Source organism: Onychostoma macrolepis, chromosome 14, assembly GCF_012432095.1.
Source record: "Onychostoma macrolepis isolate SWU-2019 chromosome 14, ASM1243209v1, whole genome shotgun sequence".
NCBI lineage: Eukaryota > Metazoa > Chordata > Actinopteri > Cypriniformes > Cyprinidae > Onychostoma > Onychostoma macrolepis.
Window position 1 is genome coordinate 6,276,859 of NC_081168.1, and position 19,756 is coordinate 6,296,614.

Below are 19,756 nucleotides of genomic sequence, written 5' to 3' on the forward strand. Positions count from 1 at the left end.
TACAATATAGGACAGTACCTCATCTCCCCTTTTTCATGAGCTAAACAAAAGCAAGCGGTCTCACAGTGACCCAAACTCACCAGTTCTGACCTCAAACCTCTTATTAAACTTTAATTGCTACAAACCTGTTTCTACAAAATGTACACTAGAGCTCATGAATTAGGACACCCTCCCCCCGGTGTGAAAGTCTCAGCCCAGCGCACACAGTTTCTCGTTAGTGACGATTAGTGGTTGTGATGTGGAACTAATTTGCTGTTAGTTGCTTGTTTTGAATCTAATCCGTCTTTGTGGGATCTCTGTGGACTCTGTATCATTTATCCATGTGCACCTACACTAACATTACCATCCACACAGTGTTTTTCCTTAATTCGTGAAAAAGACAGATCGGGAGCACTGGGGAAAAGAATCTGCTGCCCTCGAAAAACACAATTTTAATCCCTTGAAAGCAGATGTATTACGAGATACAGTTTTCAATTCCAAATGTAGAAGCCTGTTTTCAAGCACTGCATTTTGGAAGTGGATGTGTATTTATATTAAAGGGATGGTTCATCCAAAAATTTAATTTGTCATTTATTCATCTTCACGTTGTTCCAAACCTGTACGCTGTTGTTGTTGTTGTTTTTTAAAATCATTTTAATGGCATAAAATTCATACATTCTAATTGAATTGTACACTACCGTTCAAATGTTTATGGTTGGTAAGATTATACTCACTAAGGATGCATGTATTTGATCAAATATATTATTACAATTGAAAACAGTTGTTTTGTATTTCAATATATTTTTTAATGTAATTGCAATGCTATTACTCCAGTCTTCAGTGTCACATGATACTTCAGAATTCAATATGCTGATTTAGTGCCCCAAAAATTCTATATTGTTACTTTTGATCAATTTAATGCCTCCTTGCTGAGTAAAAGTATTAATTTATTTAATATATATATATATATCTTGATGGAATAAATGAAAAAGCTTGTCTGTTTCAGACAGAAAGAGTGATTCATTTCATTCTGTCTAAATGCCATGTATCTGCCATTCCAACAGCAAACCTTGGAGAATAACTTAACCAATCTGGTGAAGAGGAACAGTGAGCTGGAGAACCAGATGGCCAAACTCATCCAGATTTGTCAACAGGTGGAGGTGAGTCCATTATATTCTTCATCCTTCACATCACCTTCATCATCATACTCCCTCACATATTATTTTCCCTAAATTTTATTTTTAGTGACAAAAGTGTTGTTGCCCTTTTCAGCTACAAATGCTTGTCAGAGGTTCAAGGCTACTGCAGGGATGCAATTACAAAATGTAAAGAATGATGTATATATGAGATTTCTAATTTGTATATGATTGTTGCAGTTATATGGATGTATGTATGAATGTTTTATGTAATTGTGTGTCTGTTTTCCTCAAGTGCCAATGAATGTTTTTTCACAGTCCAGTGTATCTGTATAGGCAGCTTTTGAGTGGCTTATATTGACTTGAGTTCTGCATTGAAGTTCATTTTCTGCTGAGCCAAAGGCTAGAAAAGCCCCCAAGAGTGTATCAGTATGAATGTATATTGGTAAATGCTTTTCTTGTGAATAAAAGAGACTAGCACTATAGATACACTCGTTCAGTAAAATGCACTCATGGTCAGTATAAGAGAAAGAACTTCAAATAGGCACCATAGTAGGTGTCTGAATCATAAAGTTGTCCCACTACGCAGTTTAATATAGTTGCTTGTACAAGCAGAAAATTATTTAGCTGTATTGTATACTATTTCCTGGGGGTTTTCTCCTATTTATTAATATTCCACTGTGGTTTATCATTAAATGTAACTTTTATGCAGTTGCAGGAAAAAGTATTAACTGGATTCCTGTATATATTTGATCTAGTCTTTAACCAAATCACAACAGAAACACACAATCTGCTTAAGCAAGTATTATACACACAATGATACATTTACATGAAAAGTGGAAAATGTATGTGAGTCCCTGAGGTAATATCTTAGCTAAAGCTAATGTAGAATCTAAATAATGAGGCAAGATTGGAAGTGCTGATCAGGGTACAAAAAAAATTGAGATAGCTATTCACTAGACGTGTTGCCTGATGTGAGCCATACCTCGAACAAAAGAGATGTCTGAATGCTGAAGATTAAGAATTGTTGACTTACTTAAAGCAGAAATATCTCTACACGTTAGTCTTCAGTGCACAGTAAGACAAATTGTCTATAAATGGAGAAAGTTCAGCAGTGAATGCTCAGTGATGTCAAGAAGAGTCATAGAGTGTCAACTTAAAACTGGAACACTGGAATGTGCTGACATTCTGTACATAACATTCAGGGTTGTTATTAAATTACATGCTTTTTCCCTAGAATTCTGTGAAAGTTTACATGTTTTCCACAATAATGACATAAACACATCGTTTGTTATTAAAGTAAAGTGTTTTTCCGTTGTTGAATGAATATATATATATATATATATATATATATATATATATATATTAGTGCTGTCAAATGATTAATCACATCCAAAATAAAAGTTTTGTTTACATAATATATGAGTGTGTACTGTGTATATTTATTATGAATATATATATATACAAACACATGAATGTATGCCTTTAAGAAAAATTTTATGTTTATATATTAAATATATTTATATATAATATAAATATAATAATATAAATATAAAATGTATATACATGTAAATATTTTCAAAATATATACTGAATGTTTGTGTATTTATATATACATAATAAATAAACAGTACACATATATACTATGTAAACAAAAACTTTTATTTTGGATGCGATTAATCACGATTAATCATTTGACAGCACTAATATATATATATGTATATATTCATTCTTTGAAACTTTCTATTCATCAAAAAATGAAAGAAAAAATTAAACAGCACGACTGTTTTCAGCATTAATAATAATGAAATGATTATATCATATTATATTATTATAATATGAAAAAATAATTATGTTTCTTGAGCAGCAAATCAGCATATTACAATAATTTCTGAAAGATATGATACAGAAGACTCTAACGATGCTGAAAATTCAGCTTTGGCATCACAGGAATTGATTTCATTTGAAAATATATTAAAACTGGAAAACACTTATTTTAATTTGTAATAATATATTACAGTATTACTGAATTTACTATATTATTGGGCAAAAAAAATACAGCCTTTGTGAGTATTTTAATTATTGTTACCACCATGATGTTACATGTTCATATATTTGCAGTCGCAGCTTGGTAGTGATGTGACATATTTATGCACTCATGATAAACAGTCCTTTTGAAAGTCAATTAGTACCCTTTATTTTTAAATCAGAGCTTATTAAAGGCACGACAAACAAGGCACCAGGGATATATTTAGGCCTTTACTTGATGTCACCTTGAACATCGGCTGAGCGAGTTGTTGTTACTCCAAATATGACTCAAGATCAGCACTAAGACATCGGGCACAAGGGAAATTCAAATGCGAGCGTCCTTTTAATGACTCTGTCAGGATGGTTGTCCTTGCTGTTTGAGAAAAGAAAGCAGGTGACAAGGCATTGTTACTTCATTAGCTGAATCAGTCATGTTGAACCCCGAGGGGACTGCATGTGTAGCACGTCTCTAACCTCAGCTGAACCACACATAAAAAACTTCTGCATACAACCGGCTGCTTTGAGCACTTGAAGAATGTAGCTCACCCCTCAGCTGAGAGAGTTAGTGTGGTGGAGGCCATACATTTTAAAGCATTTAAAAACAGCTTTCCACAGTAAATCCCCAGCTACGTATATTATATTGAGTTGAATACCATCATGGTGATTTAAAATGTTTAAACCTATCCAAAATAAATAAATAAAGCATTAACTGCATTCCATGATGTTTTCTCCTTCATTATTAAAATCTAGATCAATTATTCAAAACTGACTGTTGTAAGCATGTTCACCGAACAGCTTGTCAGTCATTAGAAGAACGTGTCTTTATGAACAGGCCCTCTGTGTCATGTTTATTTGAAAGCCACAGTTAATTATTCAGGACCAAATGAATAAGGTGTGATGATAAGTCAGCCAGATTTCAGGGACACTGCAAATGAAATGTCTTGGAGATGAAATGCTGAATGTTTGACCCAAAATCCCTCAGCTGTGAACTTTGGTCCTCCACTGTGCATATAAAGCTGGCAAGAACAGGAAATGTGCATCAGTTTTGATCCTCAAGCAGCCAGTTAAATTATAGTATTTTGCTTTTCATACTTGCAATCATGATAAAGTGCATTTATGTGCTTGAAGCAAGGCTGCAGGTTCAGTATAAGTTCAGATCTGTCATCCCTGTAAAAAGGGTGATTTAAACAACTTTACAGCTCAACTTGTGAACATTTTTTAATAGAATTGTTTAAGTAAATGAAACAAAAATACAGATTTCACATCTCTGATTAGGAGATTAGAGCCAAAAATTAGGAGTTTTAACAAACATTAAAAATGTTATTTATTAAGGTCATTCCAGACCTCCAAACCTTCAGTCTAATGTTTTATTTTATTTTATTTTATTTGATTTATTTATTTATTTATTTATTTGTTTGTTTGTTTGTTTGTTTGTTTGTTTGTTCTGTTCTGTTTTCCCCACTTTATTAAATGATTACAATTTTTATTCCTTGCTTTTATTGTTGTGATTATTTTATGATTATTTTAATTCCTTTTATGTGAAGCACTTTGAATTATCATTGTGTATGAAATGTGCTCTATAAAAATACACTTGGTTTGCCTTGCTTGCCTTGCTAAATGGAAAAAAAAAAAGAAGAAACATTTGAAACATTCTTTAATGTTCCACGATGAGGCAAAGTGAGGCAAAATTTTGTTTATGGCTCTCTTTAAACCCTCTGTTTTGCTGGCATGGTGTGTCTCCATTGTAAGTGCTTTTTTTGTGGCCAAATTGAGACCCCAGAAAGAGAGAGAATCAAAATGATCTTCTATAGTACTTAACATCATGCATCCGATGTTGTCGCTAGAACATGAATGTTCTGTAACTTGCCCAGTTTAGCCAATCAGAAGCCTTTGAGGTGCTTTCAGCCTGTCAATCATTTTTCAGAACAGCCCATAAATGGGAGTTAGGCTGGATTAGTCTGGTTTTTGATGTGGATCAATCAAGTTAAGCAGCATATTCAGCTTTATCAACGGTTGTCAGATGTTAGTGTGTCATGCAGACACATTGAGAACACTGAGACATTAAAACGTGTATACTGATGTCATTGATATTCTCTTTCCTCCATACTATATATGGGTATGACCCATTAAGATGTCAGTCAGCGAGTGCATCATCTGGAACGCATCACTTTCTATTTTAAGGGTCACATCTGCAAATATCTGATAGACGTCTCAAAGCAGATTCACACACTCTGTTGTGAAACATCTGCTTGAATATCATTCTAGCATTCAACAATGAATTAATGCAATGTATTGCAGATGCAAACTCTTGAAAACACACATCAGATAGACCCATCGGCATTCGTGAAGCATCAGAGGAACATCTGCAGAGATGTTTACAGGGGTCTTTGTAAGCGTTATGTGAAAAATAGTGTCCATGGCAAGGTTTTCGATGGATTCCATTAGACAAAAGTGTCACTGCTAACAGTGAACAGTGAAGGAAATGCCCTGAGAGAGTCCGTGTATAAATAACTCATGAGTGATGCTGTCAAGGGACCGAAGGTGTCTGGGGAACTTTGCACTTTCAGTTGGGAATTTCCATTTTTACCTTTGGTGATTTGAAGCCTGGATTCCATCACTGCCTTCTTTGACATTCCAGGTTCCCTCTCTGGGCCGCTGTTGGTTATTAGCCCTGCGGTGCAAAGGACCGCTTTGTTGTGTTGCTGTTCCACCGAGTGGACATGTGTGCAGCAATGTGGTGAGGGCCGCCACGCTGTGATGCATATGCCTATTCCTCATCCATTTTTAACAGGGCCACTTGGACTCTCCGGCGACGAGGCAGGCCCCAGAGGAGCGCCTTGTACAGCCGTGCACTTAGAGCACTCAGACCTGCCCCATCTGTCAGCATACGGGCAAGATACACAGTAATCAGAGCTGCCACAAAAACAGACCTCTGCTCTGTGGCATCTGTTCAACAGCACGTAGATTGTTTATGTACCCAAAGTGAACCGCTGGAGCTCATTAACGGCCTTTTTATGGCGGCCAGTGTCTTTCCCGCCCTGTGGATTAGCAGATTAAAGATGTGGCAATATGAAGAGATAAAGGTCAGGAACTGATGAGCCTTGTCAATAATGAGTCTTGTCACAGTCATTACATGCAGTGCACACGAGCATCTGGGCTTAATCCGAAAAATAAATTGCTGAAGTGTGTGCAGACATTTTTGAGTCTTTTTTTTTTATTAAATGTGCAAAAAAGTACCCTCAGAACCTATGCTGGTGGAATTAGATATGGCAAAAACATCATTATTTTGACTTGTTTGCTTAGTTTCTAACACAGTTTTGCTTCTTAAGTAAATGTATCTTGGTGTAAGGATCTTGAGATATTTTTACAGGAAGAAAAAAACAAAAAGTAGTGTTGATTTTCACTTCTGGATTTTTTATTATTATTTTTTATATTTTGGTTAGGTTCTTTTCCCCCAAGTAATTAAATGTATTGCAATTACTTTTTATCTTTTCAATTAGTTTTTATTTATTTATTTATTTATTTTTATAACTTAAAATTTTTTATTTTGTTTTGTTTACTCAGGTGCATGCATATAATATATATATATATATATATATATATATATATATATATATATATATATTAGGGGTGGCACGGTACATGTATTCATACCGAACCGTCACGATGCACGGGCGTCTCGGTTCGGTGCATGAGGCCTTACGACGAATACAGGCAATTTACCCCCAATCCAGAAGGGGGCGCCCGCAGTAATGCAGCGCTGTTTGATAACCGCCAGCGGAAGAACAGCGAATGCCATGAGTTGCGCACTTGAAAACAAAGCCCCCTAGACAGTGACCATGTGCTGATTGTGAACGCGTCTCTCACATAGACAAGGGAGTATACTTTAAAGGCTTGCGCACTAGTGATGGGAAGTTCGGATCATTTTACTGACTCGGACCTTTGAGTCTCGTTCAGCAAAATGAACGAATCTTTTTTTCGAGTCATTTCGTTCATTTCGTTCATTTTAGCAAAATATAATTAAAATGTTACGTGCTACTTCCCTAACACATCTACTACTTATGCAAACGTTGATCACACTACAAACAATACAAAACTAATGCTATAAGAAACAGAAATGATTAATTAATTGTTTACCTGGGTCTGTCTATTATTAGCTCACCTCACCTCTTATCTGACAAGTCTTCGGGTTTGAGTCGTTCGTTCATCATGTGACAGCCTCATAAGCTAAACCTATGCAGTCAGAAGCGGAAAGAGAATTGATTAGTTCGTCTCCCGAGTCTTTCGAGTCGTTCGTTCTTTTGTCATGTGACGTGACAGCATTGTACAGATAAATTAGTTAATTTACAAGCTTCCTTACAAACGTGTGCATAGTTAGTATTATTATTATTATTTACTCTTACAGTTACGTGATGCGTTTCTGGTCTCAAATTGTAGCTTTTTAATTACAGTTTATAAATGTGAATTTCTGTCATGATGGTTCTTTTCCATAACACTGAATGTGGTAACAAAGGTAATAAACTAAAGAGTTGGTTATTATTATTATTATTATTATTATTTTTAAGTATTTTTCCCTCAGACTGAATAGGTTTAGCTTATGAGGCTGTCACGTGATGAACGAATGACTCAAACCCGAAGACTCGGGAGACAAACTAATCAATTCTCTTTCCGGCTCTGACTGCATAGGTTATGCGTATGGGGCTGTCACGTGATGAAGGAACGACTCAAACTCGAAGACTCGAAACAGGTGAACTAATTCAGTGCAGAACCTATAGGATGTTGAGCATTCGCGACTGAAAGAATAACTCTCCGAGACGACTCGTTCTTCCCGAGTCATATTAAAGATTCGTTCAAAAAGAACGAATCGTTCAAGAATGACCCATCACTATTGCGCACTCAACTGTTTGCGAAATGGAGCTTTGTGCCCGTGTATCCTACCTCTCTCATTCGGCACAAATCCAAATATTCCATAATATTTCCATATTTGTGATGTAACGTATCTGAATGCTAAACTATTATTTATTATGTAAATGATAGGCTTTGTACTTCAGTCGCGTTCCAACTGTACCAAGTACCAACTGCGCTGTCAAGTTAGCAATGCTGGAACTGATGTCTTGTGTGTGTGTGTGTGTGTGTGTGTGCTCTCCGGCACGATCACTTCAACTGTTTCCTTATACCAGCAGAATCAACTTTAAACACTTATTGTCTTATTAATAATCACTGTATAAAGGTCTGCTTTTATTTGTGTACACTCACAAGGAAAACAAAACAGATTTTATATATATAACATGTAATAATATTTAGTATTTTCACATCTAGATGGAAAAAATTGTAATTTGCACTACTGTCTGTTCAAAATAAATGAAAAGAAACTGAGCATAGGAGATTTTTTTTCTTTCCCTGTTGTTCGAAATTGTATCGAACCGAGGTGCGTGCCGAACCGTGACATCTGTGTACCGTGCCACCTAATATATATATATATATATATATATATATATATATATATACAGTATATATATATATATATATATACACAGTATATATATATATACACAGTATATATATATATATATATATATATATATATATACAGTATATATATATATATATATGTGCACCTATTTTTAGAATTTATCAAACTGATGACATGATGTAATATTTGCATATTAAACTTGTCATTGGTTTTCTTTCTTACATCTATTTATCCCTCAGTATGTTGGATTACAATCCATTGTATCATCTTTAGCTTTCTTTATCCATATTTGGATATATAACTTTTTGAACCATCATAATACTTCAGTGCTTTTGCTGCATTTCAAGCTCTGGTTTTCCTTTAGGAAATACAAGTCTAGTTTATTATGTGGCCTACAGTGCACAACGTCGCAAAGGCTCTAAGTTACATTGCAAAATTGTCCCCATGGAGCAAGCTAGAAACTGCATCTCCATTGCTTTACTTTTATGCATTGCAAATGCAGTTTTGAATTCCCTGACTTTCTCCTTTGAGACTATTTTACAACCTTACATTTTGCCACTTAACAACTACTTAACATTTCCGGTTCCATGCTTTAACTATATAAAGTTTTTAAATAAAATCCATGTTAAACTCACTTAAAGATTCAGCATCAGCAAGATTCTAAGGGAGTGCAGACTAAATCACCTGTTCATTTTTTTCTATTTCAGTACAGAATCCCAATCCACAATGACGCACGATTGTTGTAGACCTTTTCTGAGTGTCCAATAAACATTAATCCAATCCAAGACAGTCTAAATACGTAGACAAAACGTCTGTGCGCAGCAGCACACTTTAAAGGTGTCAGCATGAATCTGCCAGGCGAGTCAGCCTTCAGGGTCTTTGCTGACTTACGGCTGGCCGGTAGGGTGCGGGCGCCGCAGTAAAGTGGGGTCACACATCACATTCATACCAACCTCAGAAGAGTCCTTTATAGTCCCAAGAAAAGCTACAGGAATGTATTTAATCCCTGGTGGAAGGATGATGTGTTAAGAGGTCTGATAAAGAACATATCAACAGCAGGAGTCGTCCATCACTGCACTCGTCCACTGAGCCAGAGCGCTCTGAGATGGTGGCGGATAGAGAGAGAAGTTTGCTTTGCTTCAGACTAATGTGTCATTTTTATTCCACTCTCTAGGGTAGCTGAGTGGTAGGAATTTTTGTATTTTTGCATTTTTTTCTTAATATAATGATGCCTAAACCATAAAAATGGTTGTAGTTTTAACTGTAAAAGACTGTGAAAATGTTACTTTAAAAACCAGTTAATTGGTTAACAGCAAGTTATCTTATTCTAAATGGAATGAAAAAAGATGTAATTTCATGTTATTTTACAGTAAAATACTATTAAATATACAGTTTTTTGAATGTGAAACAGAACAAGTCATCTCCTCATTTAGTCAAACACTGAAAATTGGCATTCAGGTGTGTGACATCTGACATTTGACAGTTTTTCATTACTTAAGAACAGATTTGGGTGCCATAACAGCTGATAAAAATATCATGAAAATTCACAAGAAATTTTCAGTAAATTCTCATTTTGGGATGAACTGCTCCTTTAAGGTGGTTGTCAATATATTATACAGGTAAAAAACGATTTTTTTCTTTGTTTGTTTTTTACTGTAAATTTAAGTTCAATCTCTAAAACTTACAATTTTGCTGTCGTATTTTTACAGTAAAGTTATGGCAACCACAGCTACCAATTTTTTATCATACATTTCACAGATTATTTTTTACAGTGTCCATATGAAACTTTTATTGACTTTGCGTTGAAAGCAATCATAGACCATTCTAAAGACATCTGCATTCACTGTTTATTTTATAGACATTCCCACAAAAAGATTAATCCTTAGGGTTTGTCTGGTATTGAGCGGGTTTCTTCCGTGTGAGTGGATACCACTTGACAACAAAAGTTATCCAGCCGAAATCCAATAAAATGTTGGGTTTGTGCTGTCCTTGGCTTCTGTGCTTTCTTAATGAGATTGAACCCTTGACAGTATTAAAACGGGGTGAGCATTAATTGTCTGTTTATTTAAATGCATGAGTGTGTGTGTGCTTGATTAACAGCTTAAGTGGATCTGTCTTGAATAATAAGCTTTATGCAAAGATCGGATAGTACAGTGATAAAGCAGGATCCAAAGAGAGTGGCGCGGGAATCTTTGATGGGATATCACAATTTTGTCTAATTACAGGGATGATCTGAGGAAGGAATTGAAGTAGAGTCTAAAATGTCTCTCCTTTCTGTAATGATACGGTCCACATCACTCCAGACAGGACGTGATGTTGATATTCTCTCATGGTTTTTGCATGAACTGAAGCAGAGAGGCTGGAGTAGCTTAGTTATCCCAGCGGACTGATTAAGTGCCATTGTATTTCTTTATGAAACTCTTTGCTCTTATCTGCAGGTGAACACAGCCATGCATGAAGCCAAGCTGGTGGAGGAGTGTGATGAATTGGTGGAGATAATTCGCCAGAGGAAACAGGTCATTGCTGTCAAGATCAAAGAGTCCAAGGTACAGTTTCTCTCTATTTGCACCACCGAGACAGATTAGGGCGGCCCGAATTGTAATTTTAAGTCAGATTCGTATCAAGCACTTGAGACACATTTAGGAAGGCTTTCGATTTGCTTTTCAATTTCTAAACTCTTTAAAGTTACGAGTATAATATCTAGGTGGGAGTTAAAACTTTTTAGCTTCTTTCATTTTCACCATTTCAAATTTCATCATTTACTCACCCTCATGTCATCCAAGAAAATGTGTATGTGTTTTGTCCATACAATGAATATCAATGGGGCTCAGGGTTGTTTTGGTTTGGACCCCATCGACTTTGATTATAGAGGCAGAAACAGTTGAAACAATTGTCCAAACATCTTATTTTGTGCTCTACAGAAGAACAAAAGCTATACAGGTTTGGAACAACATAATAATGACTTTCATTTTTGGTGAACTGTTCCTTTAAGAGGCACATATGGCAGAGAAACTCAGTCCTTCACTCACTTAGAGAAAGCTATTTGAATTTGATTCTTGACAGTATGTCACATGGCGCACAAATACGGAGCTGGCATTTCTAACACATCTTTTAGATCATGTCACCTCCCCTGTTACAGCATGAGAGAGACTGTCAGGGACTGTTGGACACTACGCTGTGCGGAGAGATAGGTGATGTGTTGCTTGATGACAAGATGGAGAAAAGGCTTGGAAAATCGCAGCATATTTTCCCTTTGTAAATTAGAAACTCCCCTATTTAATCTCTTCTGAGCAAACTCTGGTGAGTAATAATGTGGCTGTGTGGACGTCAAATGGGGCTTTGGAAATCTTGTTAGATAGTCCACAAGCCGAAGTATGGTGGCCGTCGGGTGAAGGTGCAGTGAAGTGTAGAGATATTGCTTGAACGAGATTGTTGAATGTATGACAGGAAGCTTGGCTGGTTGAAGCGAACTTGGCCATGTGGCTTCACTTAACAAGCTTCCCTTGTGGAACAGTAACAAGGCCTTGATAATCTTCAGCAGCACAAACACGGCACGATGAACAGCACTCTTCTCCTCTGGGATAGGATATAAAGAATAGACACTCACAAATATGATTAATGCTAAAAATTACTTTGAGTGCAAAATAAAAATAAATGGAAATGTTGAGATACTCATTTGCATTATAAAGAAAAGGGAGCTTTTTATTTTTGTGTTGCATTTGTAATTTAAAGCAAAACTAAACAACTAGAGAAGTGTGTAATAGTGATTTTATTGTGAATAAGGGATGTTTTAGCCAAAATTCAAAGCTCTTAAGAAACGTACTGTATTGCCAATAATAATAAAATAAACCAATATTTCATACATAATTACTTTTAATTATTTTATTCATTTTTATTATACTAATGCAATGTTCAAAAGTACGGTTGATATTTTTTAAAGAAATATTAAAGAAAAATTAATATTAAAGACATTTACAACATTTTAAAACTGGGTAGTTATTTGAAATAAATGCTGAACTTTAAATTTTCATCAAAGAATCCTGAACACTGTATTACATTTTCCACAAAAATATGAAGAGGCACAACTGTTTTTAACGTACAATAATCAATGTTTCTTGAGTAGAAAATCAGCATATTAGAAGGATTTCTGAAGGATCATGTGACACTGAAGACTGGAGTAATGATGTTGAAAATTCAGCTTTGCATCACAGAAATAGATTTCTTTACATAAAATATATTAAATAAATTAAAATAGAAAATACTATATTTTTACATTATTACTGTACTTTTATTCAAATCAATGTAGTCTGACCTGAGTGAGCATAGGACAACTTTTGAATGGCAGCATGTTTTTCTAAATTATTAACTGTGGTTAATTTTTTATGAATGAGTAATTAATGTAACAATTTTCCATGCAACTTTAACTTACTGTTGCCAAGCAAGGCAGCTTTTTGCATTAGTTTTGAACTCTGATAATCCGATCAGACTGTAGAATTAGAGCTGTCAATTATACACGGAAAGATCATATATTGTTCCATATTTTATATTTTGACACTCTTTAAACATTACCAGGATTGAAGAGTCATACTTCTGCCCCAGTTCATCTGTGCGCAGTGCGTGTATAGCGTTTTGTGTTTGACAGTGAGTGTGCAGCGCACAGGCACTTTAACTTGACAGCCTGAACTCACACTCTTATCAAGTGGGGATTTGAGCCGCGAGACAGGCCTGTGCTTCTCTGTTTTTGGGTAATGTGATGTGAGAGGCCCGGACAAATGCAGTAATCTCCATCAGAAGTGTCTACGTAAGGCCTTCAATAATGTGCTCTCATACGGCAGCCCCGAGTCGACATGCACAGCCTGCAACATGAGATTATGTCTGGCCTTTTGCAAACATCAGTAATGCAGCTCCAGCACAAAGTGCCTGTATCTCTAGCATTAAGGAGGCTTTTGGAATCATAAACCCAGATGCAAAGTGTCTGTAAGATTTGATCTGAGGCTTTGGCTGTTCAGGCTGGTTTGTTACTGGATTGTTTTGAATGATTTTTTATTCATTTTTCTGATGCAGTCCAATTTCTTTAATGCCGTCCTGAAATTCCGAAACTTTTTGGCTGTGCACCATCTGATCAAAGCAAATCATTTGAAGCTGTCTTTAAGAAATGGGGTCAGATTGGGATTTGATCTAATGCAATCCACTACGGCACCGAGCAACATTTTTCTCTCCTTGTTTCTTGATTTATCTGAATGCTTCCAATCATTCCTTCCTGTCAGACGTCCCATTCCTCTATTGAATTACACTGTGGCATAGGCTAGATCCTGCTTAACCGACTTACTGGCTTATTTAGGAAGCATAGCTAATGTCTCTCATTCCCTTGTGAAAGAAAAATAATGTATGCGCACATGAAACATGGGGTTATTTGAAGGAAAGCTCAATTCATAGTAAATCTGTGGTCAGGGATTGTGGGCGGTATGAGCAAAATCTTATTTCATCCTCTGAGTGCATTATATTATGGTAACGGTATATATAAGATTGCTGGATATTGCTGGAAATTCTTTTATTTTTATGTAAATTCAGACCAATATGTTTTATATTTAAGCGTGGAATGTAGTAATGCCTATTTTTGTATAATCTATAGAATTATAATATACTTATATATATAATGCATGTCATCTCATTTGAATAATTTATTTTTGTAATGAATCTTGATGGACTCAAACCAAAAGATACTATTCATATACACTGCCACTAAAAAGTTTGGCCTCAGGTTTTTGTTTTTTGTTTTTTTTTCAAGAAATTAATATTTTTATTTAGCAAGAAAGTATTACTTCAATATTAATTAATATTTAATATTAATAGAATGTTACTAGAACAAAAATCTAATAAATGCTGTTCTTTTGAACTTTCTATTCATCAAAGAAACCTAAAAAAAAAAATCTGACCCCAACTTTTGAACTTTATTATAAAAGTATAAGACTGGATCAATGCAAACACAGCACTTCAAAACACTTGAGTTGAAATCAAAAGACTTGATCAACGCAGTTAAACTAGTAAATTCTGACTGGATAAGTCATATTTTTGGACATTGTAACGTAGCTGAAACAAAGCTCACCTGTGATCACACGTTGAATTCTATATTAACACAGAAAGTTGATTTTTATGCAAGGAGGAACTCTGAAAAGCTATCCAGCCAGAGACAAGAAACATGAGAAATATGAAACATTTACAGCTATTCCAGCATTAAATGAGATTCTTTGCACAGCAGTCTGGTTTGGGCCACACTCTTTTCTTGTTAAAATCTCTGAGACTTTGTGTAATTGATTTGGCTCACAGTTTGTGTTTTGTTTTTTTACAGACATCTAAAACAGAATGAAATATGCATTTGTTTTTCCATTCAGGCAAAGTCTTTAACAGTTCATGCTAATTCGTCATTTATATCGTCCTTAAAAGTGTTTTTTAACTTAACTGAAAATCAGAATCCGTCACTTTATTGTTTCTCAGCTGTAATTACACAAAAAGCAAACAAAGGCAAAGGCGCATTTGGCTGTGATGATGAGCCAAGGGGTGATAATGAGTTTTTGATAAAATGCTCCATTAGGGTCCATTATTTTTCATAACATCTTGAGGAACGTAAACATTTATAATATTAATAGCTCAGAAAGTTGTTATAACAGCTCCATGCGTTATCTCTCATATGAGAATGTGGATATATTGTAAAAGGCTGGTGTGTGGGTTTAGGTGATGAAGTTGAGGAAGTTGGCCCAGCAGATTGCGAACTGCAGACAGTGTCTGGAGCGCTCGAGTGCCCTCATCACACAGGCTGAGCACAGCCTGAAGGAGAACGACCACGCCCGCTTCCTCCAGACGGCCAGGAATGTGGCAGAGAGGTGAGACCGCACACACACACACACACACACACACACACCGTCATCGCCGCTGCCAGCGTGAATTCAACTTTCAGCTACTCTGCACATTTCCTGGTGCCGCCTCCTCCTTTCAGTTCTGTTGCTTGTGGCTTATATTCAAATTAATACAAAATATGCCTTCAGGACTCAATATTTAACAGTATTTGTGCAGCTTTGGGTGTGGAGAGAGTCATGCGTTTTTGACAAGCAATTAAACCCAGGCGGTTTGTTTTGCGTGGATGTAAACAGGTACAAAAACAGGAGGGATCTGTGTTGCAATATCAGATCTGTGCATTAGGCAGTGTAAATGCAGTCTAATAGACCTGCTGCTGGCTAAATAATATTGTGCAATAATATTAATCATACAACAATTTTGATGAGAAACTCACCGTACCTAATTTCTATTTTTTGTACTTTATTACTGACAGTTTACTTAAAAACTTCCACATAAAACAGTGGTACTTAATGAAATAAAAATTTAATAATTATGTGTATGAATTAAAAGAAAAACAAAAAAAACTGTTCACCGTTCTTAATAAGTTTCCTTTTGACTATTTACTTAAAATCATGTACCTAAAAACAATGTTTCCTTAATAAAAAAAAAGGGTCACACTTTATATTAGGTGGCTTTAACTACTATGTACTTACATCAAAAAAATAAGTACAATGTACTTATTGTGTTCATATTGTATTGCAAAACACTTTTGCTGCTATTGAGGTGGGATATGGGTGAGGTTAGAGACAGGTTTGGTGGTATGGGTAGGTTTAAGGGTAGGTTTAAGGTATAAGTGATGGGTCAACGGTGTAATTATAAATGTAATTACAGAAATTAAGTATTTTTAAAAATATAAGTACAATGTAAAAACATGTATGTACACAATAAGTGCATTGTACCAAATGATTAATTTAAATGTAAGTACATAGTAGTTAAGGCCACCTAATATAAAGTGGGACCAAAAAAAGTAATATTATATGTATAAATATTTTCTTTTTTGTAGAAAAGAGAAAACTGCTCATTGAGTCCTTAATGGGGTTTTTTCTTCTTACTGATCATTTACTTAAAAACCTGAACCTAGAAACAATCCTTAATAAAATAAAAATTGAAAATAATTATATTATTTATAGTATTATATGTATAAATATTTTATATATTTTAATAAATATAATATCTAACAATGTAGCTATAATTGAAGGCTACATGGCATTATTTTACAATATCATAATTTTAAAAAGTAAATTATATATATATAATGATGTTGTGGCATCAGAATTGTTATCAAGAACTGTAAACATTTCAGTGGTTTTGGTAGAAACTGCTCAAATTCTGGTCTCATGGCATCCTACTGACTGTACAGTCTTCTGTATTATTTGAATTTTGTGAGCGTTGCCAGATGCTGTTTATAATTTCTGTCACTGTGGGTGAAATCACATACAGCCTTATAGCCTGTAAATAGACTGTTGTAAATAGAAACATTTATAAATTAATTGCCAGCGCTTCTCTTTCCTCCCAGAGTTGCCATGGCCACCGCCTCCTCCCAGGTCCTCATCCCAGACGTCAATCTGAACCAAGCTTTTGACAATTTTGCCCTTGATTTCTCCAGAGAAAAGAAAATTCTGGAAGGACTGGATTACTTGACAGGTAAAACCAGTGAGAAAACTGAAACCACCTTCCACAAGTGCTTTCTGTGTATGTACTGCAAAACTAATGAATACATGCTGTATCTGGGATATTGCCAGAATTACATCAGCAGAAGTGAATCAGTACATCCCGTCTTGACGATTGCCTTTTCTTCCAGCACCCAACCCTCCGTCTATACGTGAAGAGCTCTGCACGGCCTCACATGACACCATTACAGTGCACTGGACCTCTGAAGATGAATTCAGCGTCACCTCCTATGAGCTTCAGTACACCATCTACACTGGCCAGACCAACTTCATCAGTGAGTCTTAATACACACCTTACACAGCTTGCCGTCTCACTCTTTTACCATCAAACCAACATTTATATCTTATACACAAATATTTCTCAACTGGTTTTGCTTCTGTTCACAAACAATTTCCATTAACTTTTTGCCATAGAAATGTAAACAAAGAATTATTATAGTATTAATATGATCAAGGACTGCACAAGCCCATCAATTTAAAAAAAAAATCATTATAGGCTTTATATTGGAATATAACAAATAGGACTCATGGATTTGACTGACTTTTTTCATTTCATTTTAATTTTTATTTATTTATTCATCTTTTATTTCATTTTCTACTTTAATTATTTTTAATTAATAATGTTTTATTCATATTTTGTATAATATAATATACAAATTTTTTATGATCTCTTATGTTCACCAAGGCTGCATTTATTTCATCAGAAATACAATAAAAACGGTAATATTGTGAAATATAATATTTTTTTCTATTTAAATATATTATGTAATGTATTTTTTTCCTGTGATGACAAAGCTGAATTTTTAGCAGCCATTACTATTAGCAATGTTGAAAACAGCTGTCCTGCTTAATATTTTTGTGAAAAATCATGGATTTATTTACATTGTCTTTACTGTCACATTTAATCAATTTAATGCATTCTAGCCAAATAAAAGTATTAATTTCTATTTAAAGAAAAATTTTACTGACCACAAACAGTAGTGTATATCATTTTATTTTCATTTTATTATTAACATTTAGCATTTTGTTTAATCATTTTAGCATTACTTTGAAGCACCAGAATTACTGCTGCATACCCATAAAAATTTCCAAAAGATTCATAGCATTTTTGAACACCTGCCTGTCCCCCCACACCTACTTGCAAATAAAAGCCCTAGGTCTAGCTTTTATGAATCTGTGGAGTGAAAGAGCTGTTAAGGCTTAATTGCTTAAAGGCCAGGACATGCATAACTTGTCTGGGCTTGGACAGTACAGAGACAGCACTCTCTCACTCACAGACCTGCTCCTCAGTGTCCATTCAGCCCGCTCCGGTAACAAACACGGTATATTCATTTCAACCGCTGATAGTTTAGAAGCCCCGAAACATCTACAGAGCTACCGCAGGCTCCTTAGAGGATACAAACAAACAGACACAGAAATGGAGAGCAATGCTTTCTTCCCAGACCTTTTTACAGCATTGCTCTTTGAATGCGGGTGCCTAAACGCAGCAATTCTTAGATGCGTATGCTTCGCTCCCTTGAGATGAAATGTGAGTCTTTGCTGGTGCATTTTCTCAGCCGTTGGCCAAGTCAGGCAAAGTGGCTCCAAAAAATACTCCGGCCTCCAGTCAGGATCTATCAGCTTTAGATGGATTTCCTTCTATGAAGAAGTTCAATCACATTTAGTTTCAAGGCATTTTTAATGGAATAATGTCTGTATATTGTGTTTTTTTTTTTATCTTGCATTTTATCGTTTATCATATTTACAGGCTGGTGAAATTGATGGCTTGTTTTATGTTCCCTTTAGCAAAAGTGTATTACATTTTGCAAGCCTCTCATAGTAAAAGCGTAATATTCAAGGGCTCGGGCAGGATAACATGCAGGATCTTTTTCATTAATTGTGATCCGTCAGTTTTTATGCCAATACCATGCCTTAGACATAAAATAAGAGTCATGTGCTATGCAAAAATCTATACATTCCCCCTCCAGTGCACTCAAGTCCAATGTGTAATTGCACAGCTGCCATGACTTGAAAACCAACCTTTTGTGATCAATTAAACGTGCACAAAATGCATGTGCATCAGCCGAAACTCAAGCTAATAGAATAAATTAGCTGTAAAATGGACTTTAAAACAAGAAAGCATCATTCGCGGACAGAGTCATTGGAGGTTCTGTTGAAAGAGCAGCTCCGGTTTGTCTACGGACTTTATTGTCAGCTCTGTGAAAGTGAGGGCACTGGCCTGGCATCATCCCTGATTAGATCTGACACGAGCTAATGCTCTTTGCTCCGCTCTCATTGTGACATTGATTGATAGTGATACAAGCCGCCGGACTGGCATGCTAACCTGCAGCAAACAGTATGCAAATGTCTCTGACCTTGCAGAGGAAACGGGCCACATCACCTAATCTGACATGCGCACCTCTTGCTCAGGGATGTGTGCCATGACTCATGCGCCGTTTATGGAAAACAAGAGAGACGTGGATGTTACGAGGGCCAGCAAACACGTGGTCAAACACAACTGTAAAGCTGACAGTTGTGCGCAAACATGAATGAGGTCAAACCAGTCTAACAAAAGACCCTATTATGGTCATCTGACT

The 19,756-nt window shown here is 35.6% G+C and overlaps 1 protein-coding gene across 12 annotated transcripts in view; it reads left to right on the forward strand.

The window, feature by feature from the left end:
- The window catches only part of mid2 (midline 2), a 156,537-nt gene that overhangs the window by 118,996 nt on the left and 17,785 nt on the right, over positions 1-19,756 (forward strand). For all 12 annotated transcript variants that reach the window (XM_058797639.1, XM_058797640.1, XM_058797643.1 and 9 more), the window contains 5 exons: positions 1,044-1,139; positions 11,055-11,162; positions 15,349-15,497; positions 17,027-17,154; positions 17,312-17,455. In XM_058797639.1, the coding sequence (XP_058653622.1) occupies positions 1,044-1,139; positions 11,055-11,162; positions 15,349-15,497; positions 17,027-17,154; positions 17,312-17,455 (625 nt within the window). The remainder of the gene's footprint in view (positions 1-1,043; positions 1,140-11,054; positions 11,163-15,348; positions 15,498-17,026; positions 17,155-17,311; positions 17,456-19,756) is intronic.